Source organism: Macadamia integrifolia, unplaced genomic scaffold, assembly GCF_013358625.1.
Source record: "Macadamia integrifolia cultivar HAES 741 unplaced genomic scaffold, SCU_Mint_v3 scaffold_267A, whole genome shotgun sequence".
Classification (NCBI taxonomy): domain Eukaryota; kingdom Viridiplantae; phylum Streptophyta; class Magnoliopsida; order Proteales; family Proteaceae; genus Macadamia; species Macadamia integrifolia.
This window is the reverse complement of record NW_024870659.1, coordinates 147,622-166,309: the sequence shown is the minus strand read 5'-3', so window position 1 is coordinate 166,309 and position 18,688 is coordinate 147,622. Positions and strand designations below refer to the sequence as shown.

Below are 18,688 nucleotides of genomic sequence, written 5' to 3'. Positions count from 1 at the left end.
GGAAATTAGATGCCTTAATGGATGGCATGATATTTTGATTATAAAATATATGGTGGTTAGATGATAAGGGTCAATAAATTCATGCACCCTCCAAATAACTAATATTTGAAGCCCTCGTGAAGAGGTGATGGTGCAGTGACGATGCTTCAAAAGAAAATTGAAGCTTGTATGCTTTACAATCTTTGCAACTTCATTCAGAATATGTATGGAGTCATTGGGATGAGTTTACTTGTTAATGAGTACTGATGCAGGGATAAGATTCATCATTGTGTATTACTGACTGTAAGCTCAATGAGTGAAAGAATATAACCTTTTTTTTAGTGTAGAAAATCGTCATTTGAAATCCTTTCATATGCTCAAGCCCAAAGATTGTTAGCATGTCTCTGTGATCCTTATGGCAAATCCAACTGGTACATTATGATGTATTGTATATTTCATTTGAATCTCTTTTGCTGGGTGCTGACCCTAGATGTGCATTTTGTTAATTTCATGTTTTTCAGTAAATTCTTTCTTCACATGGGGTATTAGTCAGTTTAATTGCCCTATCTTTTGGTTCCTGCTTTGTAGTGTCCTCAGTACCCATCTAGATATCTTACTATCAGAATATGATTCACCTTCATTTGTATTTTCTAGACTTGGTATGTGTATTGCCTCATAGTTACTTATGGGTTGTATTCCAGGCCTATATTTCCTGAAGATGAGTCAATAACCGATGCAGAGAATGACAAAATACCAATTGGAGCACAGAAGCATTTTGCCATAGAAGTAACTAATCTCTTCTCTTTTTCAGTGAGATCCACTGTGAATGGTCATGAACAGTGGTTGGAGATGTAATTTGCAGGCTGCTTTAATGTTACAGTTTCCTGGGTGTAACTTCTATAGATCTGAATATGCAACAATCACATGGTATTTGCCACTAACTTCTGTGCAGGTTGAAGTCACCGATAGTTAAGGTTAAAGTCACTAATCTCTTACTCTACTCTCACAAAGTGAGAGATTATTGACTTTAAGCTGTGAAGAATGGTTTAGTGGAGGTTATATATGATATATAACTGTCCTTTGCTCTCCCTTTGTCAAATGGAGAATGGCATAATCAACCCGTCGCCAGAAATTGCTGATCAAAATCCTATGGTTTTAGATGGGATCCCCTCACATTTGTTGTCAGATGCACTTGTCCAGTCTCTAATTCTTTATAGCCGAAGCCAAATCATAGCTGGATATCCTTTGCTCCCAACTTTGCAAGGAGAAGAAATGAATGATCTCCAAGACGACTTCCCAATGACAAATCATGGTGGGATTGTCGATTCAAATGCTTCGATATCTAGAAATTTGCTGCTCAATAGACAGGCCATTAGAAATGCCTCAGTCAAAAGTTTGCATCACGTCAACAACATTGAACTTCAGGAGCAGTTCAGCGGAGAAACATCTCTTTCTGCTACATAGCTTCCTAACATTTTGGAAACTTCCAGTACTCTGCATGAAAATCTTGATAGGGTCACAATTTATACCCCAACAACATTCCCATTGGAGGATTTGAGGATTTTTGCTTCAAATGGCTACTACACTTCAGATTCATCATTTGCAGCCTCTATGAACGATAGATACAATAGAGGACAGGGTGATGCAGAGCTTATGGCACCGAAGGACTGCAGTTTTCCTGGGCAATTGGATGGTAAATGGGATATCAAGAAGTCGCTAGATGGTGAGTAGCTTACTGGGAAAACTCCGATGAATGCTTTTAGTGAGCCATACCGTTTTGTTGGTTGCTTAGGCCCCAGTGCTTGGATTACATCTAACATGTCTAACTACAGTGCGGATGATTCGTACACCTATCGTATGCCTAATAATGAGCTGTCTCTGAGTCTTGCCAAATACCAACCATCTATTACCACTGTACCCACCATTCCACATCAGTGCTCAGAAATAAGCTGCTCTGGTTTTACTCAGCATTCTTTGCACGAAGTAGGGATGGGTACTGGATTGGATTCAGAGCAAACCTGTAGCAAGAGTAAGGAGCTTTCCCTGAGTTATGGTTCATATAAATTTTTCGACATCTCACATATTTTGTCGGGATCAAAATATCTCCATGTGGCTCAGCAAATACTCACTGAAATTGCAAGCTATTCGCTTGGAAATCTAGACAACATTAGCTATTCACCAGGACAGATTGGTAATCGGGCGAAGATTTCATTTTCTTCAAATTTCTCTGATATGAGAGAGATTTCAGTGGACTCTGACGAATCTCAGTACTCTGCTGAAGCAGTCAGATCCAGGGATCAAATTAAGTTCACACTGCAAAGACAGGAAATTAAAACAAAGTAAACTCAACTGCAGGCACTACTAGAACTGGTATCTAGCTCTAGCGCCTCCTTATTTGTTGTTCTTCTCCCTGTTGTAGGTGTGTACACAATCAAATATCCAGACAGGGAGTTCAGTGAGTCACTGTGCTCATTTATCTTGGGACTTAAAAGTAGAGACTAGGCCTCTGGCATGTGAGGAATATATGCTTGATTTTTTTTTTAATGACTTAAAAAAAAATGGTACAATAGCGTGATTTGACTGAGTTATACTATATGGCTCTCAGGTTATGCTGCCAGGTCAGCCAGGTCCTTTTTCGGGATAAAACCCTGGGCTTCCCGAGTTACCTGTGACCTAGCCAGATTTACATTTCTCGGTCCAAAGTCTAAACTGTTCTGTATTTATGGTATTAGTATTTTTTTTTTTTTTTTTTAAACTTGACATACAATATAATTGCATTTTTTTTCTGTTCAGGTTGATAACAGATATAGCCACTGTTTGGATGAGATCCATACAGTAATTTCTGCATTTCATGCTGCAACTGAGCTGGATCCTCAGATACATGCTCGTTTTGTTCTTCAAAAAGTCTCCCTCCCATATAGAAACTTAGGGGAGAGAATCGCCAATCAAATCCTTGCTATTGGGGAAGGCCTCAGCAATGGACGTAATAGAGAGGGGACATCTTTCAAGTCATCTTTCATCCAAAAGCAATGGGCTCTGATCCCGGAGGTGTGGGTTGTGAGAGGGGTGGATACCTCTGATGACGTGTAGTGGATAGAGTCATACCCTTGTGATCAGGGATTTCGTTCCTTGAATATAGGAGTGGATGAGGGCATGTTTCTGAGAGCCCTGCTGATGATGTTGGGCCGAGGTGGTTGCTTGGCCAGAGAAGAGGCCGAGATGTCAATATAACATGATGAGGGGCCAAGGTGGCAGTACATCATGAGTAGAAGCTGAGGTGGCAGTACGGCATGAGAAGATGCCGAGGTGATAGCTCGGCCTGATGAGCGGGCTGAGATGACAGTATGGCATGAGTAGAGGTCGAGGTGGTAGTTCGGCCTGATGAGGGGCCGAGGTGGCAGTACGATATGAGTTGTTTGAACGCTCCTTGGCTATGCTGTGGTTAGGGACATATTTACCCTCATCAGGAGCTAAGTGGCAAGGCTGGTGGGTGGCCAAATGGTGTGGTACCAACCATAGTGCTTTCTTGTTAGGGGTAGTGGGGCTGACCATTCTACTCAAGGGGCTACTAGGGGCGAATGGGATCAATCTAGAGGTTGCTGCTCAGGACGATCGTTGGTGATGGTACTGACCAACCTTGGAGGGTTGGTTATCTCCTTAGCTACACATGTTCTTCTCCCATTTGTTGGGCATATTAGGGTAAGAGGTACTGATTTCTATTTGGTTTAAAACGGTTGATTTTCTAGTGCAAATGAAAATCGAACCAGAAAGAGAACCTATGAAATCAAAATCGGATAAACGGTTAGTTCCGATTCCAGTATCCGGTTTCGACACTCTAGGGCCTTGATTATGTCTCGATAACAAGATAAGATCATAGGAATCATAGGACATTAGAGTTCCAGTGAAGAACCCTAGAATAGATAAAACCCTGCAAGCCATCAATCGAAGCTCGGCTTCTCTTAGTTACCAGACGAAATGGCGTCTCTCATGATAAAACAGAGAGCAGGGAACTCCATCTTCGCTGCTCTCTCCAAACTACGACAGGCATACACTTCTCAGTTCATCTTCTATCACAACCAAACCTTGAGATTCAAAATCGTACCTTCTGCAGGTGGAAATTTCCCCTTTAAATCTCTCAGCACTTCAGCTGCCTCTGATAACTATCAGTATCAGAGACCCCATCCATCTGATTCTCGTGTCTTCCAGCGTGGAGGGTCGCCCAATCAATGGAACTCTCCAGATCAAAACTTCGTTCAACGCGGCAACTCTAACCAATGGAACCCACAAGAAGGCCAGAATTCGCCTCCGCATGGCAACCCTAACCAGTGGAATCGGAACCCGCAGAACCCACAAGGTCAGAATTACCCTCAGCGTGGAAACCCTAATCAATGGAACCCTCAAGATCAAAACCCGAGACAAATCGTTGATAATGCAGCCCCTAATGCATCGCCTCCGACCAACGTTGATTTGATGAGTCTTTGTCGGGAGGGTAAGATCAAAGAGGCCATTGAGTTGATGGGTCAAGGTGTTCGTGCCGATCCTCATACCCTTTTTGCGCTGTTGAACTCTTGCGGGAACTCAAAGTTGCTCGAAGAAGGCAAAAAGGTCCACGATTTCTTGTTGCGGTCTCAGTTTAAGGGTGATGTTCAGTTGAGTAATAAAGTGATGGAAATGTATTGCAAATGTGGAAGTATGGTAGATGCCCGCAGAGTGTTTGATCATACTCCTGCAAGAAATATGGATTCCTGGCATTTGATGATAAATGGATACGCAATGAATGGGCAAGGAGATGATGGGTTACAGTTGTTTGAACAGATGAGGAAGTTAGGATTGAGGCCTCATGGAGAGACCTTCGTTGCTGTTTTGGAAGCTTGTGCTAGTGCAGAAGCTGTAGAAGAAGGCTTTATACACTTTGAATTGATGAAGAGTGACTATGGAATTTCCCCAGAGATGGAGCATTACTTGGGCCTTATTAACGTTCTTGGAAAATCTGGGCATCTTATTGAAGCTGAGGAGTACATTGAGAAATTGACCATGGAGCCCACGGCAGCATTTTGGGAGGCATTGATGAATTGTGCTCGAATTCATGGTGATATTGATATTGAAGACCGTGCTGAGGAGTTGTTGGTTTCTCTCGACCCCTCCAAGGCTGTTGCAAACAAGATACTAACACCACCACCGAAGAAACGTACGGCAATCAACATGCTTGATGGGAAAAATAAGGTTGGTGAGTATCGTTGTACCAGTCCCTATAAGGCTGAGGCATATGAGAAATTGAAGGGCTTGGGTGGGCAGATGAAGGAAGCTGGTTATGTCCCTGATACAAGGTATGTGCTTCATGACATTGATCAGGAGGCCAAAGAGCAGGCTTTACTCTATCACAGTGAGCGTTTGGCTATAGCTTATGGTCTTATCAGTACTCCAGCTAGGACTCCACTTAGGATTATCAAGAACCTTCGTATCTGTGGTGACTGTCACAATGCAATCAAGATCATGTCTAAGATTGTTGGAAGAGAGCTCATTGTTAGGGATAACAAACGATTTCATCATTTCAAGGATGGCAAATGCTCCTGCGGGGATTACTGGTGAAGTAGTTCTTCTGTTTAAATTTTTGGTTCATCCATATGTAACAATTTTCTTCCTATTAGCAGTTTTTATTGTTCAAAGGGGGTTGAAATGCTTTGGAGTTAAGAAGGAAAACACAGATTGCTGCTAATGAATGGGGGACTGGTGCTTGTAATGAAATTCACTTCATTTGTAATTGAAAATCTGAATTGAATGTTTAATCTTAAAGTGCTTAAGAATGCATGATTTACCTTCCCTCTTGTATTGATTTAAACTAATTTAGGTTGAGTGTTGACAAAGATTGCCTATTGCTTAGAAGTTTGAAGTTATAATCAGAAAACAAATTTCTGTCCAAGGATGACTGTGATCTGTTTCCATTATTATTATATTTCTTTGCATGGTTTTAACTATACTAAGTAATAGTTGGAATATAATTCTTGATGTTATGTGGAAACGGATATTGGACTGCAAAACTATGGCAAAAATCTGATCCTTTGGAGAGCTTGCAGTAGCAACCAGAGACGCTCTTCAAATTCTACAACTCCCAATTGATCCATCTTGCCTGAGATGTGAATGGTACCTGAAACTGTGGATCATATTTTACGTTCATTTGCTGAGTGCTGTTGGTTTGAGATTTCACTCTCTTATGTTGTGCTAACTTTGGAGGACCCCAAAATTCAGAGACGCTCTTCAAATTCTACAACTCCCAATTGATCCATCTTGCCTGAGATGTGAACGGTACCTGAAACTGTGGATCATATTTTACTTGGCTGTTCATTTGCTGAGTGCTGTTGGTTTGAGATTTCACTCTCTTATGTTGTGCTAACTTTGGAGGACCCCAAACTTTGTCTGGGGATTCAAAGCTGGAGCTTTATTATGCTGTATGGAAACTTACTAGCTGACAGGCCCTTGGACTCGGCTCTTTTATATGCTGGTACCTTTTGAGACCAAACGATCTCGTATTCAAGATGATGCGGTCCCCTGCTGAGATGATCCAAGCAGCCCAATTTGCTCTTCAGGAATTTATTCCAGATGAATTATTCACCCTCAGTCACTAAATGTTCCCTCACCCATCAGCAGCCAACATGTTCATGGCAGATGGACTCCTCCACCCCCAAGGCATGCTCAAACTGAACTGTGATGCTGCTCACCCCATCGGCCAGAATCAAGGCGGATTAGGATTTATTGTATGAGGCATTGCCGGAATACAATAGGTAGCAATTTCTGAACCGGTGTTGTTCCATTCCATCATCATTGGTGAAGCCCTTGCTATTCAGTCAAGCTTCCTCGCATTCTCAGAATGCTATGACAGGCTTCAAGTGGAATCTGATAACCTGGAACTGAATTGGCATCTCCAATCATCTCATGGGCAGCCACCGATTGAGGCTTCTAGAGCTTTTCAATGATATGTAAGATTTTCCACTCCGTGGCTTCATGAGCTCTGTACTTCTGAAGCCTCTGATTGTTCACTTTCCTCTTCTCAATAATTTTGTTCAAACCAAAAGGTAAAAAAAATGTAATCTTACATGACAACCAAAGAAATATATCCTCATTTCCAATTTTTGGAATTTGTTTCATTTTTGTGTCATCACTCCACATTGGTATTTGCTTTTTATGTATATATATATATCATGTTCTTATTAGAAATTGTGGTGAGAAATCAATTGGATGTTACCTAAAAGAGTCAGAATTGATAGTTTGACACTGTATATCTGATGAGTGGTTAGAGAATTCTTTTAAGTCTCACTGGTTATGAAGATGGATTCAAAAAATGTACGTGAAATGAGGTATTGAATTGCACCTCTTGAGGACAATAGTGTTAAAGCTTCTTCTTGGTGAGTTGTTTTCTTTGGTTAAAACTCATTTCATAAGATTGTAATACATAAATCTATAAAAAGAACCACATTGTAAAACAGCAAATGAAAATGAAGATCATAGCCAAAACTTTTATCTAAGCAAGTTCTAAATTGAATTATCAGCTATTGTGTGAGAGGGGGGTGCCTCCATGTAACTAGTGGTTATATCTTTCATGACGGGGGTGAAAACCTGGATTTTTTTATGTTTCCATATTATGACTGATTTGGGAGTTGTCCCGGTTCACGATAACCTTTGAGAAAGTCGCTTGAGGTGGAATGACCATGTTCAAAAGAGGCATTGTGATGCACCAGTAAGGAGTGATTTAATTCAGATTAAAGGATCTAAAACAGCTAGAGGCATGCCTATAATGACCATAGGAAAAGTAACAAAGAGAGACATGCATAGTTTAAGCCTCGTACCAAATATGACGTTGAACAGAGCTGATTGGAGGGCAAAGATCCATGTAGCTGACCCCATTTAGGTGAGTTCTCTGAGTCTATTGTGGTCGTATTCCCCCCCCTTTTTTTTTTTACTTTCACTATTCTTGTTTTGTCTTTGGATGGATCCATGTAGCCAACTCCAATTAGTTAGGATAAGGCTTTGATGTTGTTTGCTTTTTTTTTCCCTTTCTTTCTCCTATTTACCCTTTGTTGCCATGACCCCGAACAATCCTGCCATCTCACCAGGTAACCTAAACTTATGTCAAAGTGTTGAATTCACTGGGTGGCTATGAGATCTGAATTTGTGTAAAGAGCCTTAACAACCAATATGTCTAATATCTTTTCAGATTGATCAAGGTTGTACTCGCATTTAGTAGTAGCCTTATTTTGTTACCTCCATATAAAAAATGTTACAATGGATCATACCAGGGTCAATATACAAAGGTGATTTACTAAACGATTCAAGACCATGAATATGTACAGTGGTTATGAATGAAGGGGGGGAAAAAAAAAGCTTATATGAAGCTCAAGATCTATAGAATGCTCAGGGCATGATCCTAGCAACTGAATGAGGTTGAATCAATCCCGACGTGACAATGGATTTGGCCTTGTCAACAGATTTATTTGTTAAGCAATACGAAACTATTCAGACTCAAAGAATGGACTATACATGTTGAATGGTGGAGACTGAACAGCTCAAAGCGATGTTAGTGACTACTAAGTTGAGAAGTGAAGTGTTGTTAGGAGCGAAGGGCTGATGGATCAGTATTTCTTCCTTCAGTCACTACCACAATATCAGTGTTTTCTCGTGACGGAACTCCCAGCAATAACTTCATAGTATCATAGACAGTAAACCCAATAGCCACCGGTGGTACAACCTGCTCCAGGTTTACAAACACCCAAACACACATTAACACAAGTGGAATAAGAGAACCAGAAGGGTCAAACTGTAGCGTTTTTGCTTACTTCACCTTCAGATAGTTGATGCTTAGCCCTGAGAACAGCTGCTTCCATCCCTGCTTCTTGACAATCAGAAATAGGATCTCCATTGCCCCCTTCACCTCTGCACTGTCAGACATAGAGAACCGTTGGACCTGAAAATATAGTTTTCTACTTCATCATCACTTCAGCTCCATGGCTTTTCAAAATCTGAATTTTTGGAATGTTAATTTTCATTACCTGCATTTGACACCTAACAACATCAAGAGGGTAAGTGAAGGTTTGACCCAATAGACCAGCAACTGATCCACAAAAAAGTTTGACAATGATATCTTTATTGTGTTCCTCAGGGACATGACTTTTCAACTCCTCATAGAAGTAGAATTTCAAACCAGAATATGGGAAGATTCCATAGAGTGATGGAGCTGACCAAAATGTCAAATGTTAATTGGGCAGAGTGAAATCATGAAAGTACAAAATAACAACAAAGAATAACAGAACTACATCCCTTTGTGACAGTGGGTTGAGCTAGCAAGTTTGTACATGATTAGCTGATACACCATACCCAGTTATACTATCAGGCTTATTATTATACAACTAATAAAAGATGTCTTTTTAGATCACCAGTAGCTCATTATTAATTTAAAAAGCTAAAAAAAAAGTTGAATAGGAATTCTGAAAGATAACCACTTTCTCTATAGATCTTTGAGATACAGTCGTAAATTCCTCTATACACTAGTTCACTTCCTTTAATGTATGTTCTTGTTTTTGAGTTCTCTAGACAACCTACTTTTGACATCAATCAAATGTGTATGTTCTTTTCAAGGAACTTTGAGTTTTGGTCATGAGATAAAGTGTGAAAGCTAGGAAGTAATGAATTCCTATTCTTTGGTCAGGTTCTATGGAGGACATTACATATTAGTTGGTTCATTCCATGGTCAGTGGTAGCTCTCCGGCAAACGGGTGGAAGGTTTGTTATTATGTAATCCCTTCCTTCCTCTAGACTTTGTTGCTACTGTAAACCATTTGTGTTAGTGTCTTTCTTTATCTGAAACTATCTGTTGAAGTTCATATTTTGTCTTTTTTTATATGTTGAAGTTCTTCACTGTGAGTTTAATATATTAGGAATCATTTTGGCCTGGAAAGTATCTTCACGGCATGCATTTTGGTGTTTTTTTATGGTTTCAAATGGATATATGGTCTCTGTTACTCCCTTCAACAATCAAACTGCAAAGATTAGATATTCTGCATTTTAGATTTTGAGAGTTCAGTTTGATCCCATACTATTGTTCCTCTCCGCTTTTTAGAATACTTTCATTGAAATCTTAGAATGCTCCTCTAAATGAGTTGGGTTGCAAATAAACTGCTCAATATATTGAGTATCTTTCTCCTTTTTTTTTTTTTTTGCTTTCTTTCAAAAATTGGCACACCATTACATCCATTGTTCAATGTTCAATTTCTATTCGTTAAGTATAACTGAATCATTTTCCTTCTCTCCCCCCCCCCCCCCTCCCCCCCCTCAAAAGACAAAGAAAGGTTGCCTCTTGATTGATGGATTTTTCCTTTCAGTTTTGAATTCCTGTAATTTTCCTGCTCCCTTCTTCTGAAGTAGTCTTAGGACTCTGAATTTTCAATTTTCAGAATTTTCCATTCAAATAAATATATTGTTTGATGTTCTTGCTTATTTAATGATGAATTGAATTTTTATTATCTTTCCTTTACTGTTCCCCAAGAATCAGGAGTTGGATTGGCTGATTGCGTGGCCACCAATCTCGATTACTGGGAAAAAAACACAGGAATCATTGGAATATTCCTCAGATTGACTGATTCGAGGGCTTTTTCAGACCGATTTCAGGCACTGATGGATTCCATGTTTTAAAAGGCTGCTGTTCCCATCTTCCTTGCAAGATTTGGTATCGTCTGGTGATCATTTTAACTAGTTAACTTGGTGTCTTATGGTATTCATCATTGATAATGCCGCTTAGGGGGGGGGGTTGGAGATGATTGCATTCCATGTAACAGACCCACCCACTGCCAAGTGTTCGATCCCATGAGTGGCTGCTTAAGACATAATTCTTGTTATATGCATAGGAAACATCACTATGAGACCCTCTCCGTCCTGTGAAACCTCCTTGCAGCTAAGCTCATAATGTCTATTGTAACTGTTAATACATTATTAGAACCTTGTGTCAATTGATGCATGTGCTTTGTTAGCGGTCATTGCTGCGTGTTATTTTCTAAGATCTATATTGTGTGGAGTTGCATTTTTCCCTGTAGTGATATTTTATGCACTTTGTTTGGGAAAAGGACTGTTTCTCTCTCAAAATTTGCACTAGATTTTATGTTGACCTTTCCTTATTTACTTAGAAGAAAAAAAATCTTTGGGCAACTCCCACCCATGTTTACATGGCAATACCCACATAAATAAAGTTAAATCCCACCATGTTAGCAGCCTATGTTAAAAATCTGCATTTTGAATAGCTACATAGAAAGTACATCAATACAAATACAGCCATGCAAACTGGAGAAGTCCTTTTGGTAGTAAGACCCCTAAGTTTTCAGCCGCTCCCAGTTTGAAACTGTGTGGGTCTGGGTAGTTGGACAGGCTGGATTGAAAATTGCCATATCTGCTTGGCTGTTCTAGTCTGCATTTTAAAATCACTTCAGTGACAATGCTACTCCTCTTGCACCTTTTGTTTATCTTGAAATTAAATTGATGAGAGAGCCCATTAGATAAGGCATCCATCTTCTTTTCCACTTTATGTCTATGTCGGTTCTGCTCTGTGAGCTGGCTACATAGGTTTGAAGAACAGATCGATTAGGACCTCATAAAGAAGACTATCAGAGATATCTCATTCCAATAGAATACCTATTGTCTATTCACACTCTAAATATCATACCTCTCTTGTTTTCGGCTGCAAGTAGCTGCACAAAGAATTATGTTTAGGAATCTTAATGAATACATCCTTTGCTTCTGCAATTCTAGTAACTGCAGAATGGCTTCTGTACTGTGTTTGATTGATCACCCCATCTAACTTCTTTAGAATATTTCGAGGTTAGTCATCTTGTTGTTACCTGTGAATCACACATATGGTATTCATCTTATTTCCACCCCAAGGTCCTGGCACTTCAGTGGACATAGCTGAACATATGCTGTCTGACAACGGCATTTGTAGGACACACGTGCCCTGGTGGATTTCTACTTGGGTTCCACCTGAAAACTTGCTCACCCGTATCAGGTCCCGAGGCAATCTTGCTTCCTGGATCATTGAAAGAGAGTCCTGTTTCGTAGCGTTGTTTCTTGCCAAATAGAGGCTATTTGAAGTTGAGAGATTTTAGACGATAATTGGAAATTAGATGCCTTAATGGATGGCATGATATTTTGATTATTAAATAGATGGTGGTTAGATGATAAGGGTCAATATATTCATGGACCCTCCAAATAACTAATATTTGAAGCCCTCATGAAGAGGTGATGGTGCAGTGACGATGCTTCAAAAGAAAATTGAAAACTTGTATGCTTTACAATCTTTGTAACTTCATTCAGAATATGTATGGAGTCATTGGGATGAGTTTACTTGTTAATGAGTACTGATGCAGGGATAAGATTCATCATTGTGTATTACTGACTGTTAGCTCAATGAGTGAAAGAATATAACCTTTTTTTTAGTGCAGAAAATCGTCATTTGAAATCCTTTCATATGCTCAAGCCCAAAGATTGTTAGCATGTCTCTGTGATCCTTATGGCAAATCCAACTGGTACATTATGATGTATTGTATATTTCATTTGAATCTCTTTTTCTGGGTACTGACCCTAGTTGTGCATTTTGTTAATTTCATGTTTTTCAGTAAATTCTTTCTTCACATGGGGTATTAGTTAGTTTAATTGCCCTATCTTTCGGTTCCTGCTTTGTAGTGTCCTCAGTACCCATCTAGATATCTTACTATCAGAATATGATTCACCTTCATTTGTATTTTCACTTGGTATGTGCATTGCCTCATAGTTACCTATGGGTGGTATTCCAGGCCTATATTTCCTGAAGATGAGTCAATAACCGATGCAGAGAATGACAAAATACCAATTGGAGCACAGAAGCCCTTTGCCATAGAAGTGACTAATCTCTTCTCTTTTTCAGGGAGATCCACTGTGAATGGTCATGAACAGTGGTTGGAGATGTAATTTGCAGGCTGCTTTAATGTTACATTTTCCTGGGTGTAACTTCTATATATCTGAATATGCAACAATCACATGGTATTAGCCACTAACTTCTGTGGGGGTTGAAGTCACTAATAGTTAAGGTTGAAGTCACTAATAGTTAAGGTTAAAGTCACTAATCTCTTACTCTACTCTCACAAAGTGAGAGATTATTGACTTTAAGCTGTGAAGAATGATTTAGTGGAGGTTGTATATGATATATACTGTCCTTTGCTCTCCCTTTTTCATATGGAGAATGGCATAATCAACCCATCGCCAGAAATTGCTGATTGAAATCCTATGGTTTTTGATGGGATCCCCTCACATTTGTTATGCACTTGTCCAGTCTCTAATTCTTAATAGCCGAAGCCAGATCATAGCTGGATATCCTTTGCTCCCAACTTTGCAAGGAGAAGAAATGAATGATTTCCTAATGACAAATCATGGTGGGATTGTCGATTCAAATGCTTCAATATCTAGAAATTTGCTGCTCAATAGACAGGCCATTAGAAATGCCTCAGTCAAAAGTTTGCATCATGTCAACAACATTGAGCTTCAGGAGCAGTTCAGCGGAGAAACATCTCTTTCTGCTACATAGCTTCCTAACATTTTGGAAACTTCCAGTACTCTGCATGAAAATCTTGATAGGGTCACAATTTATACCCCAACAACATTCCCATTGGAGGATTTGAGGATTTTTGCTTCAAATGGCTACTACACTTCAGATTCATCATTTGCAGCCTCTATGAACGATAGATACAATAGAGGACAGGGTGATGCAGAGCTTATGGCACCGAAGGACTGCAGTTTTCCTGGGCAATTGGATGGTAAATGGGATATCAAGAAGTCGCTAGATGTTGAGTAGCTTACTGGGAAAACTCCGATGAATGCTTTTAGTGAGCCATACCATTTTGTTGGTTGCTTAGGCCCCAGTGCTTGGATTACATCTAACAAGTCTAACTACAGTGCGGATGATTCGTACACCTACCGTATGCCTAATAATGAGCTGTCTCTAAGTCTTGCCACATACCAACCATCTATTACCACTGTACCCACCATTCCACATCAGTGCTCAGAAATAAGCTGCTCTGGTTTTACTCGGCATTCTTTGCACGAAGTAGGGATGGGAACGGGATTGGATTCAGAGCAAACTTGCAAGAGTAAGGAGCTTTCCCTGAGTTATGGTTCATATAAATTTTTCGACATCTAACATATTTTGTCGGGATCAAAATATCTCCATGTGGCTCAGCGAATACTCACTGAAATTGCAAGCTATTCGCTTGGAAATCTAGACAACATTAGCTATTCACCAGGACAGATTGGTAATGGGGTGAAGATTTCATTTTCTTCAAATTTCTCTGATATGAGAGAGATTTCAGTGGACTCTGACGAATCTCAGTACTCTGCTGGAGCAGTCAGATCCATGGATCAAATTAAGTTCACACTGCAAAGACAGGAAATTGAAACAAAGAAAACTCAACTGCAGGCACTACTAGAACTGGTATCTAGCTCTAGCTCCTCCTTATTTGTTGTTCTTCTCTCTGTTGTAGCTGTGTACCCAGTCAAATATCCAGACAGGGAATTCAGTGAGTCACTGTGCTCATTTATCTTGGGACTTAAAAGTAGAGACTAGGCCTCTGGCATATTAGGAATATATACTTGATTATTATTATTATTATTAATTTTTTTTTTGATTAATGACTTAAAAAAAAATGGTACAATAATGTGATTTGACTGAGTTATACTATATGGCTCTCGGGTTATGCTGCCAGGTCAGCCAGGTTCTTTTTCGGGATAAAACCCTGGGCTTCCCGAGTTACCTGTGACCTGGCCAGATTTACATATCTCGGTCCAAAGTTTATACTGTTCTGCAATTATGGTATTAGTATTTTTTTTTTTTTTTTTTTAAACTTGACATGCAATATAATTGCATTTTTTTTATGTTCAGGTTGATAACAGATACAGCCACTGTTTGGATGAGATCCATACAGTAATTTCTGCATTTCATGCTGCAACTGAGCTGGATCCTCAGATACATGCTCGTTTTGTTTTTAAAAAATTCTCCCTCCTATATAAAAACTTAAGGGAGAGAATCGCCAATCAAATCCTTGCCATTGGGGAAGGCCTTAGCAGTGGACGTAATAGAGAGGGGACATCTTTCAAGTCATCTTTCATCCAAAAGCAATGGGCTCTCCAGCAGCTGAGGAGAAGAGATCATCAAACGGGGAGACCACAAAGAGGGCTGCCTGAAAAATCTGTGTGTTTTACGGGCATGGATGTTTGAAAACTTTCTCCATCCATAAGTTCCCTTTCAAGAATAGTTATGAGCCTTTTTCCACAACATTTTTCATAATATATGTTTGCAGGTGCTGGTTGGAAGCACACTATTTTAAAGAAATAAAACTATAGGTTTTACTGAAATGACAATTAGTCTTCAATTATGGTGGGGTCTAAAGTGTTCTCATTCAAAAACTTGATGGATTTTCAGGTATCCGAAAGATGCGGAGAAGCATTTACTTGCAATAAGAAGTGTGTTGACAAGAAACCAGGTATTTTTCATTTACTATGAGCTCAAAGTGTTATTTTTATTACTTCTTCTCACAAAGGTAAAGAAATCACATGTCTTCTGCCATTCTTTGCTGGGTATGGCTTGAAGAGTTCTTTCTTTGACCTCTGTTTTATGTGTTTGCGATCAGGTCTCCAACTGGTTTATAAATGCACGGGTTCGCCTCTGGAAACCAATGATTGAAGAAATGTACTCAGAAATGAACATGAGAAAGGGTCGTCGGACTGGAGAAGTAACTACTAGAGTCCACAGCAATCAATTTAGGATTGATTATCATGAATGAACTGATGCCAATGTATTTAGAATTAGCTTCATGATTCATTCCCTTCTTTTGCTGTGCTTCGATGTTCATGACAGAGAAATCACAAATCTGAGCTAGGATATACAAGGGAAAAGGAAAAAGGAAGATGGGGCTTTGCAATCTTTTATCATTCAGTGTGAAAGGGAAGGCCTTGCACACTGCTGATTCACCTTCAGATGATTAATTTTTGTACATAATGTGTTTTGTTGGCTAACTTGAACTAAATCAGTAATGCCAACTTAAATATTTCAGTAAATGCATCTTTGCTGCCTCAGTGACTACTGGTTAAGAATCACTCCTGAAAATTGAGATGAAAGAGTGCTGGGGAGGGTGAGACTGAAAAATCCAACATATGTACTGCCACCAACTGCGACCTCCACCGGGCACTCCTATCAGTGCCTGAGCTCCAGTGAGCTCAGGGCAGAGGGCTCAAGAGGTATGGAAAAGTTTGGTCTGTCCCAAGTATGGCCTTAAGGACATAGCAAGTGGCAAAAAGAAAGTGGACAACCCTGATGACATTCAATTATGAAAACGAAGGCACACTGTTGATATTCAATTATGATTCAGTCCAAGACAGTGACAAACCACCAATCAATTAGAGGACTACCCTTCGAGTAATGGAAGAGCACAAACTTGAAACATAAGCAAGGATTAAAGTATCGGTATTGGTCACTGTATCGGTCGGTCAAAATTAAGATACGTATCGGAGGGTATCGTATCGTATCGGAGATACACTAAGATACGCTAAAGATACACACATAAATGGATAGGAAACATTTTTTTAAACACTTTTGCATAAAGAATTTGTTAAAAAAAGCTATTGATAACATGTATTATGCATAAACACTAAATTGAGGGTATCGTACTAAGAATTCAAGGTTTGTAGTTGTCCCATAAATGTAAAATCCTTGTTCCCAACCTTGATTTCCACTTTAGTTAGAGAGAAATATGGCTGACAGCAACTTTGGAACAAAAACCCTTCAAAAAATCGTGTTTTCTGAAAAATTACCCATCTTGGCCATTATATGACCGTAGCGCACTGTATCGGTACATACCGATACTCACCGATACGTACCGATACTCACCGATACGTATCGATACTCACCGATACGTACCGATACTCACCGATACATACCAATATATATATATCGATACTCACCGATACGTGCCGATATATACATACCGATACTCACCGATACGTACCAATACATACCGAAACGTACATTTTACCTCAATTTTATATTTTTCATAAAGTCGTATCGAGGCATATCGTATCATATCGATGTGTATTGGTGGTATATTGATGCATATCGGTATGTATTGTAAGATATATATCGATACGAAAGGATTTTAAAAATTCCATGTATCGTATCGGTGTGTATCGTATCGACCGGCTAAATTTAAGATACGTATCGGAGGGTATCGTATCGGTATCGGAGATACTTAAAACCATGAACATAAGTGTAAGAATTGGTCTTTTGATCAAGTGGTTGTTCGCATAAAAATTGAGGAGAGAAACCGAGCTAAAGATGGCAAAGAGAAATCAACTCTCAAAGCCAACGTGGTAGAGACTAAAAAAGGACAATCATCCAAGAAAAGGAAGTTTGAGGAATCCAAGAGGAAGAAGGGCAACTGTTTTTCATGTGGAAAACCAAGCCACATAAAAAAGGATTGGAGGAAAAGGAAGAAGAAACTTGTTGAAAAGGCTAAGGTTCATCTTACCGAAAATGATGTTTTTACTGCCATGATCACTGAAATCAGTACTATTGAAAAACCAGATGATTGGGTACTGGAGACAGAAATGCTTTCAAAAACTACTCTACAAATGTCTCAGAAGAGAATGTTGTTATGGGTAATTCATAGTGTGCAGATGTTATTGGCAAAAGACAAGTAGTGTTGAAAATTACTTCGGGAAAAACACTCACTTTAAAGGATGTACTACATGTTCCAAGAATCCGTAGGAATCTGATTTCAGGACCTCTTTTGAACAAGGGTGGGATGAAGTTATGTTTTGAATCTGATATGTGTATTATCACAAAAAATGATGCATTTGTTGGCAAAGGTTACCTTAATGAGGGCTTTTTTGTATTAAGTATTTCTAAAATAATAAAAGACAAGCCTAGTGCTTCTTCTGTTTATATTGTTGATTCGTATGATATGTGGCATGCTTAGATTAGGACATTATAATACATCCTATATTAGGAAAATTGATAATATGGGACTTGCTAATATTAATTTTAAAACCAAAATTGATAAATGTCCTATATGTATAGAAGCCTAGTTTGCAAAGAAATCACATAAATCTGTTTCAAGATGAAATGACTTACTTGATTTAATTCAGAGTGATTTATGTGATTTCAAAACATATGAATCTAGAGGTAAAAATAATTATGTTATTACTTTCATTGATGAATATTCTGGGTTTGCCATGATTTATCTTCTAAGACTAAAAATGAGGCTGAAAATGCTTTTATATCAGTTAAAGCAGAAGTAGAAAATCAATTAGGAAGGAAGATAAAAGGCCTTAGAACTGATAGAGGCACAAAATGTGGAACTACTAGTTTGGCTAAATTCTGTGAAATCAATGGTATTATACATGAAATCACGACTCCATATCAACCTGAATCAAATGGAGTGGCCGAAAGGAAAAACCGAACATTAAAGAAAATGATGAACTCTATGCTAATAGATTCGGGACTACCACTTGATTTGTGAGGGGAAGCCATACTATCTGCTTGTTATATCTTGAATAAAATACCTCACAAGAAGACTGAGTTGTTACCTTATGAACTTTGGTTTAAAAGAAAACCAAGTTTGAAGCATTTTTGGGTATGGGGTTGTTTGGC

The 18,688-nt window shown here is 39.1% G+C and overlaps 3 protein-coding genes and 1 pseudogene across 3 annotated transcripts; 3 read left to right on the top strand and 1 right to left on the bottom strand.

Annotated features, from left to right (window-relative positions):
* The first annotated feature begins 206 nt into the window (after nucleotides 1–206).
* Nucleotides 207–3,150, top strand: LOC122071567 (homeobox protein ATH1-like). The gene is made up of 3 exons (XM_042635936.1): nucleotides 207–2,318; nucleotides 2,585–2,597; nucleotides 2,773–3,150. Exons 1-3 carry the CDS (start codon nucleotides 1,729–1,731, stop codon nucleotides 3,067–3,069), a joined length of 900 nt encoding a protein of 299 aa, XP_042491870.1. The 5' UTR covers nucleotides 207–1,728; the 3' UTR covers nucleotides 3,070–3,150.
* Nucleotides 3,151–3,769: 619 nt separating this feature from the next.
* LOC122071570 (pentatricopeptide repeat-containing protein At2g15690, mitochondrial) lies at nucleotides 3,770–5,799 on the top strand. The gene has a single exon (XM_042635941.1). The coding sequence runs from the start codon at nucleotides 3,955–3,957 to the stop codon at nucleotides 5,566–5,568; it is 1,614 nt and encodes a 537-aa protein (XP_042491875.1). The 5' UTR covers nucleotides 3,770–3,954; the 3' UTR covers nucleotides 5,569–5,799.
* Nucleotides 5,800–8,581: 2,782 nt separating this feature from the next.
* LOC122071566 (mitochondrial carrier protein CoAc2-like) lies at nucleotides 8,582–11,870 on the bottom strand. Its single transcript, XM_042635935.1, has 5 exons — nucleotides 11,856–11,870; nucleotides 11,681–11,705; nucleotides 9,021–9,205; nucleotides 8,808–8,909; nucleotides 8,582–8,719 (listed from the first exon to the last, which is right to left on the bottom strand). Exons 1-5 carry the CDS (start codon nucleotides 11,868–11,870, stop codon nucleotides 8,582–8,584), a joined length of 465 nt encoding a protein of 154 aa, XP_042491869.1.
* A 1,061-nt stretch (nucleotides 11,871–12,931) lies between these two features.
* LOC122071565 lies at nucleotides 12,932–16,113 on the top strand (annotated as a pseudogene).
* Nucleotides 16,114–18,688: the final 2,575 nt, after the last annotated feature.

Excerpts from the sequence above, each read along its gene's own strand:
- LOC122071567 (XM_042635936.1), top strand. The coding sequence starts at position 1,729 with ATGAATGCTTTTAGTGAGCCATACCGTTTTGTTGGTTGCTTAGGCCCC.
- LOC122071570 (XM_042635941.1), top strand. The coding sequence starts at position 3,955 with ATGGCGTCTCTCATGATAAAACAGAGAGCAGGGAACTCCATCTTCGCT.
- LOC122071566 (XM_042635935.1), bottom strand. Across the intron at positions 9,206-11,680 it reads TGCAGCCGAAAACAAGAGAG|CTCCATCACTCTATGGAATC; the intron begins GTATGATATTTA and ends CATTTTGGTCAG. Across the intron at positions 8,720-8,807 it reads ATCAACTATCTGAAGGTGAA|GTTGTACCACCGGTGGCTAT; the intron begins GTAAGCAAAAAC and ends AACCTGGAGCAG.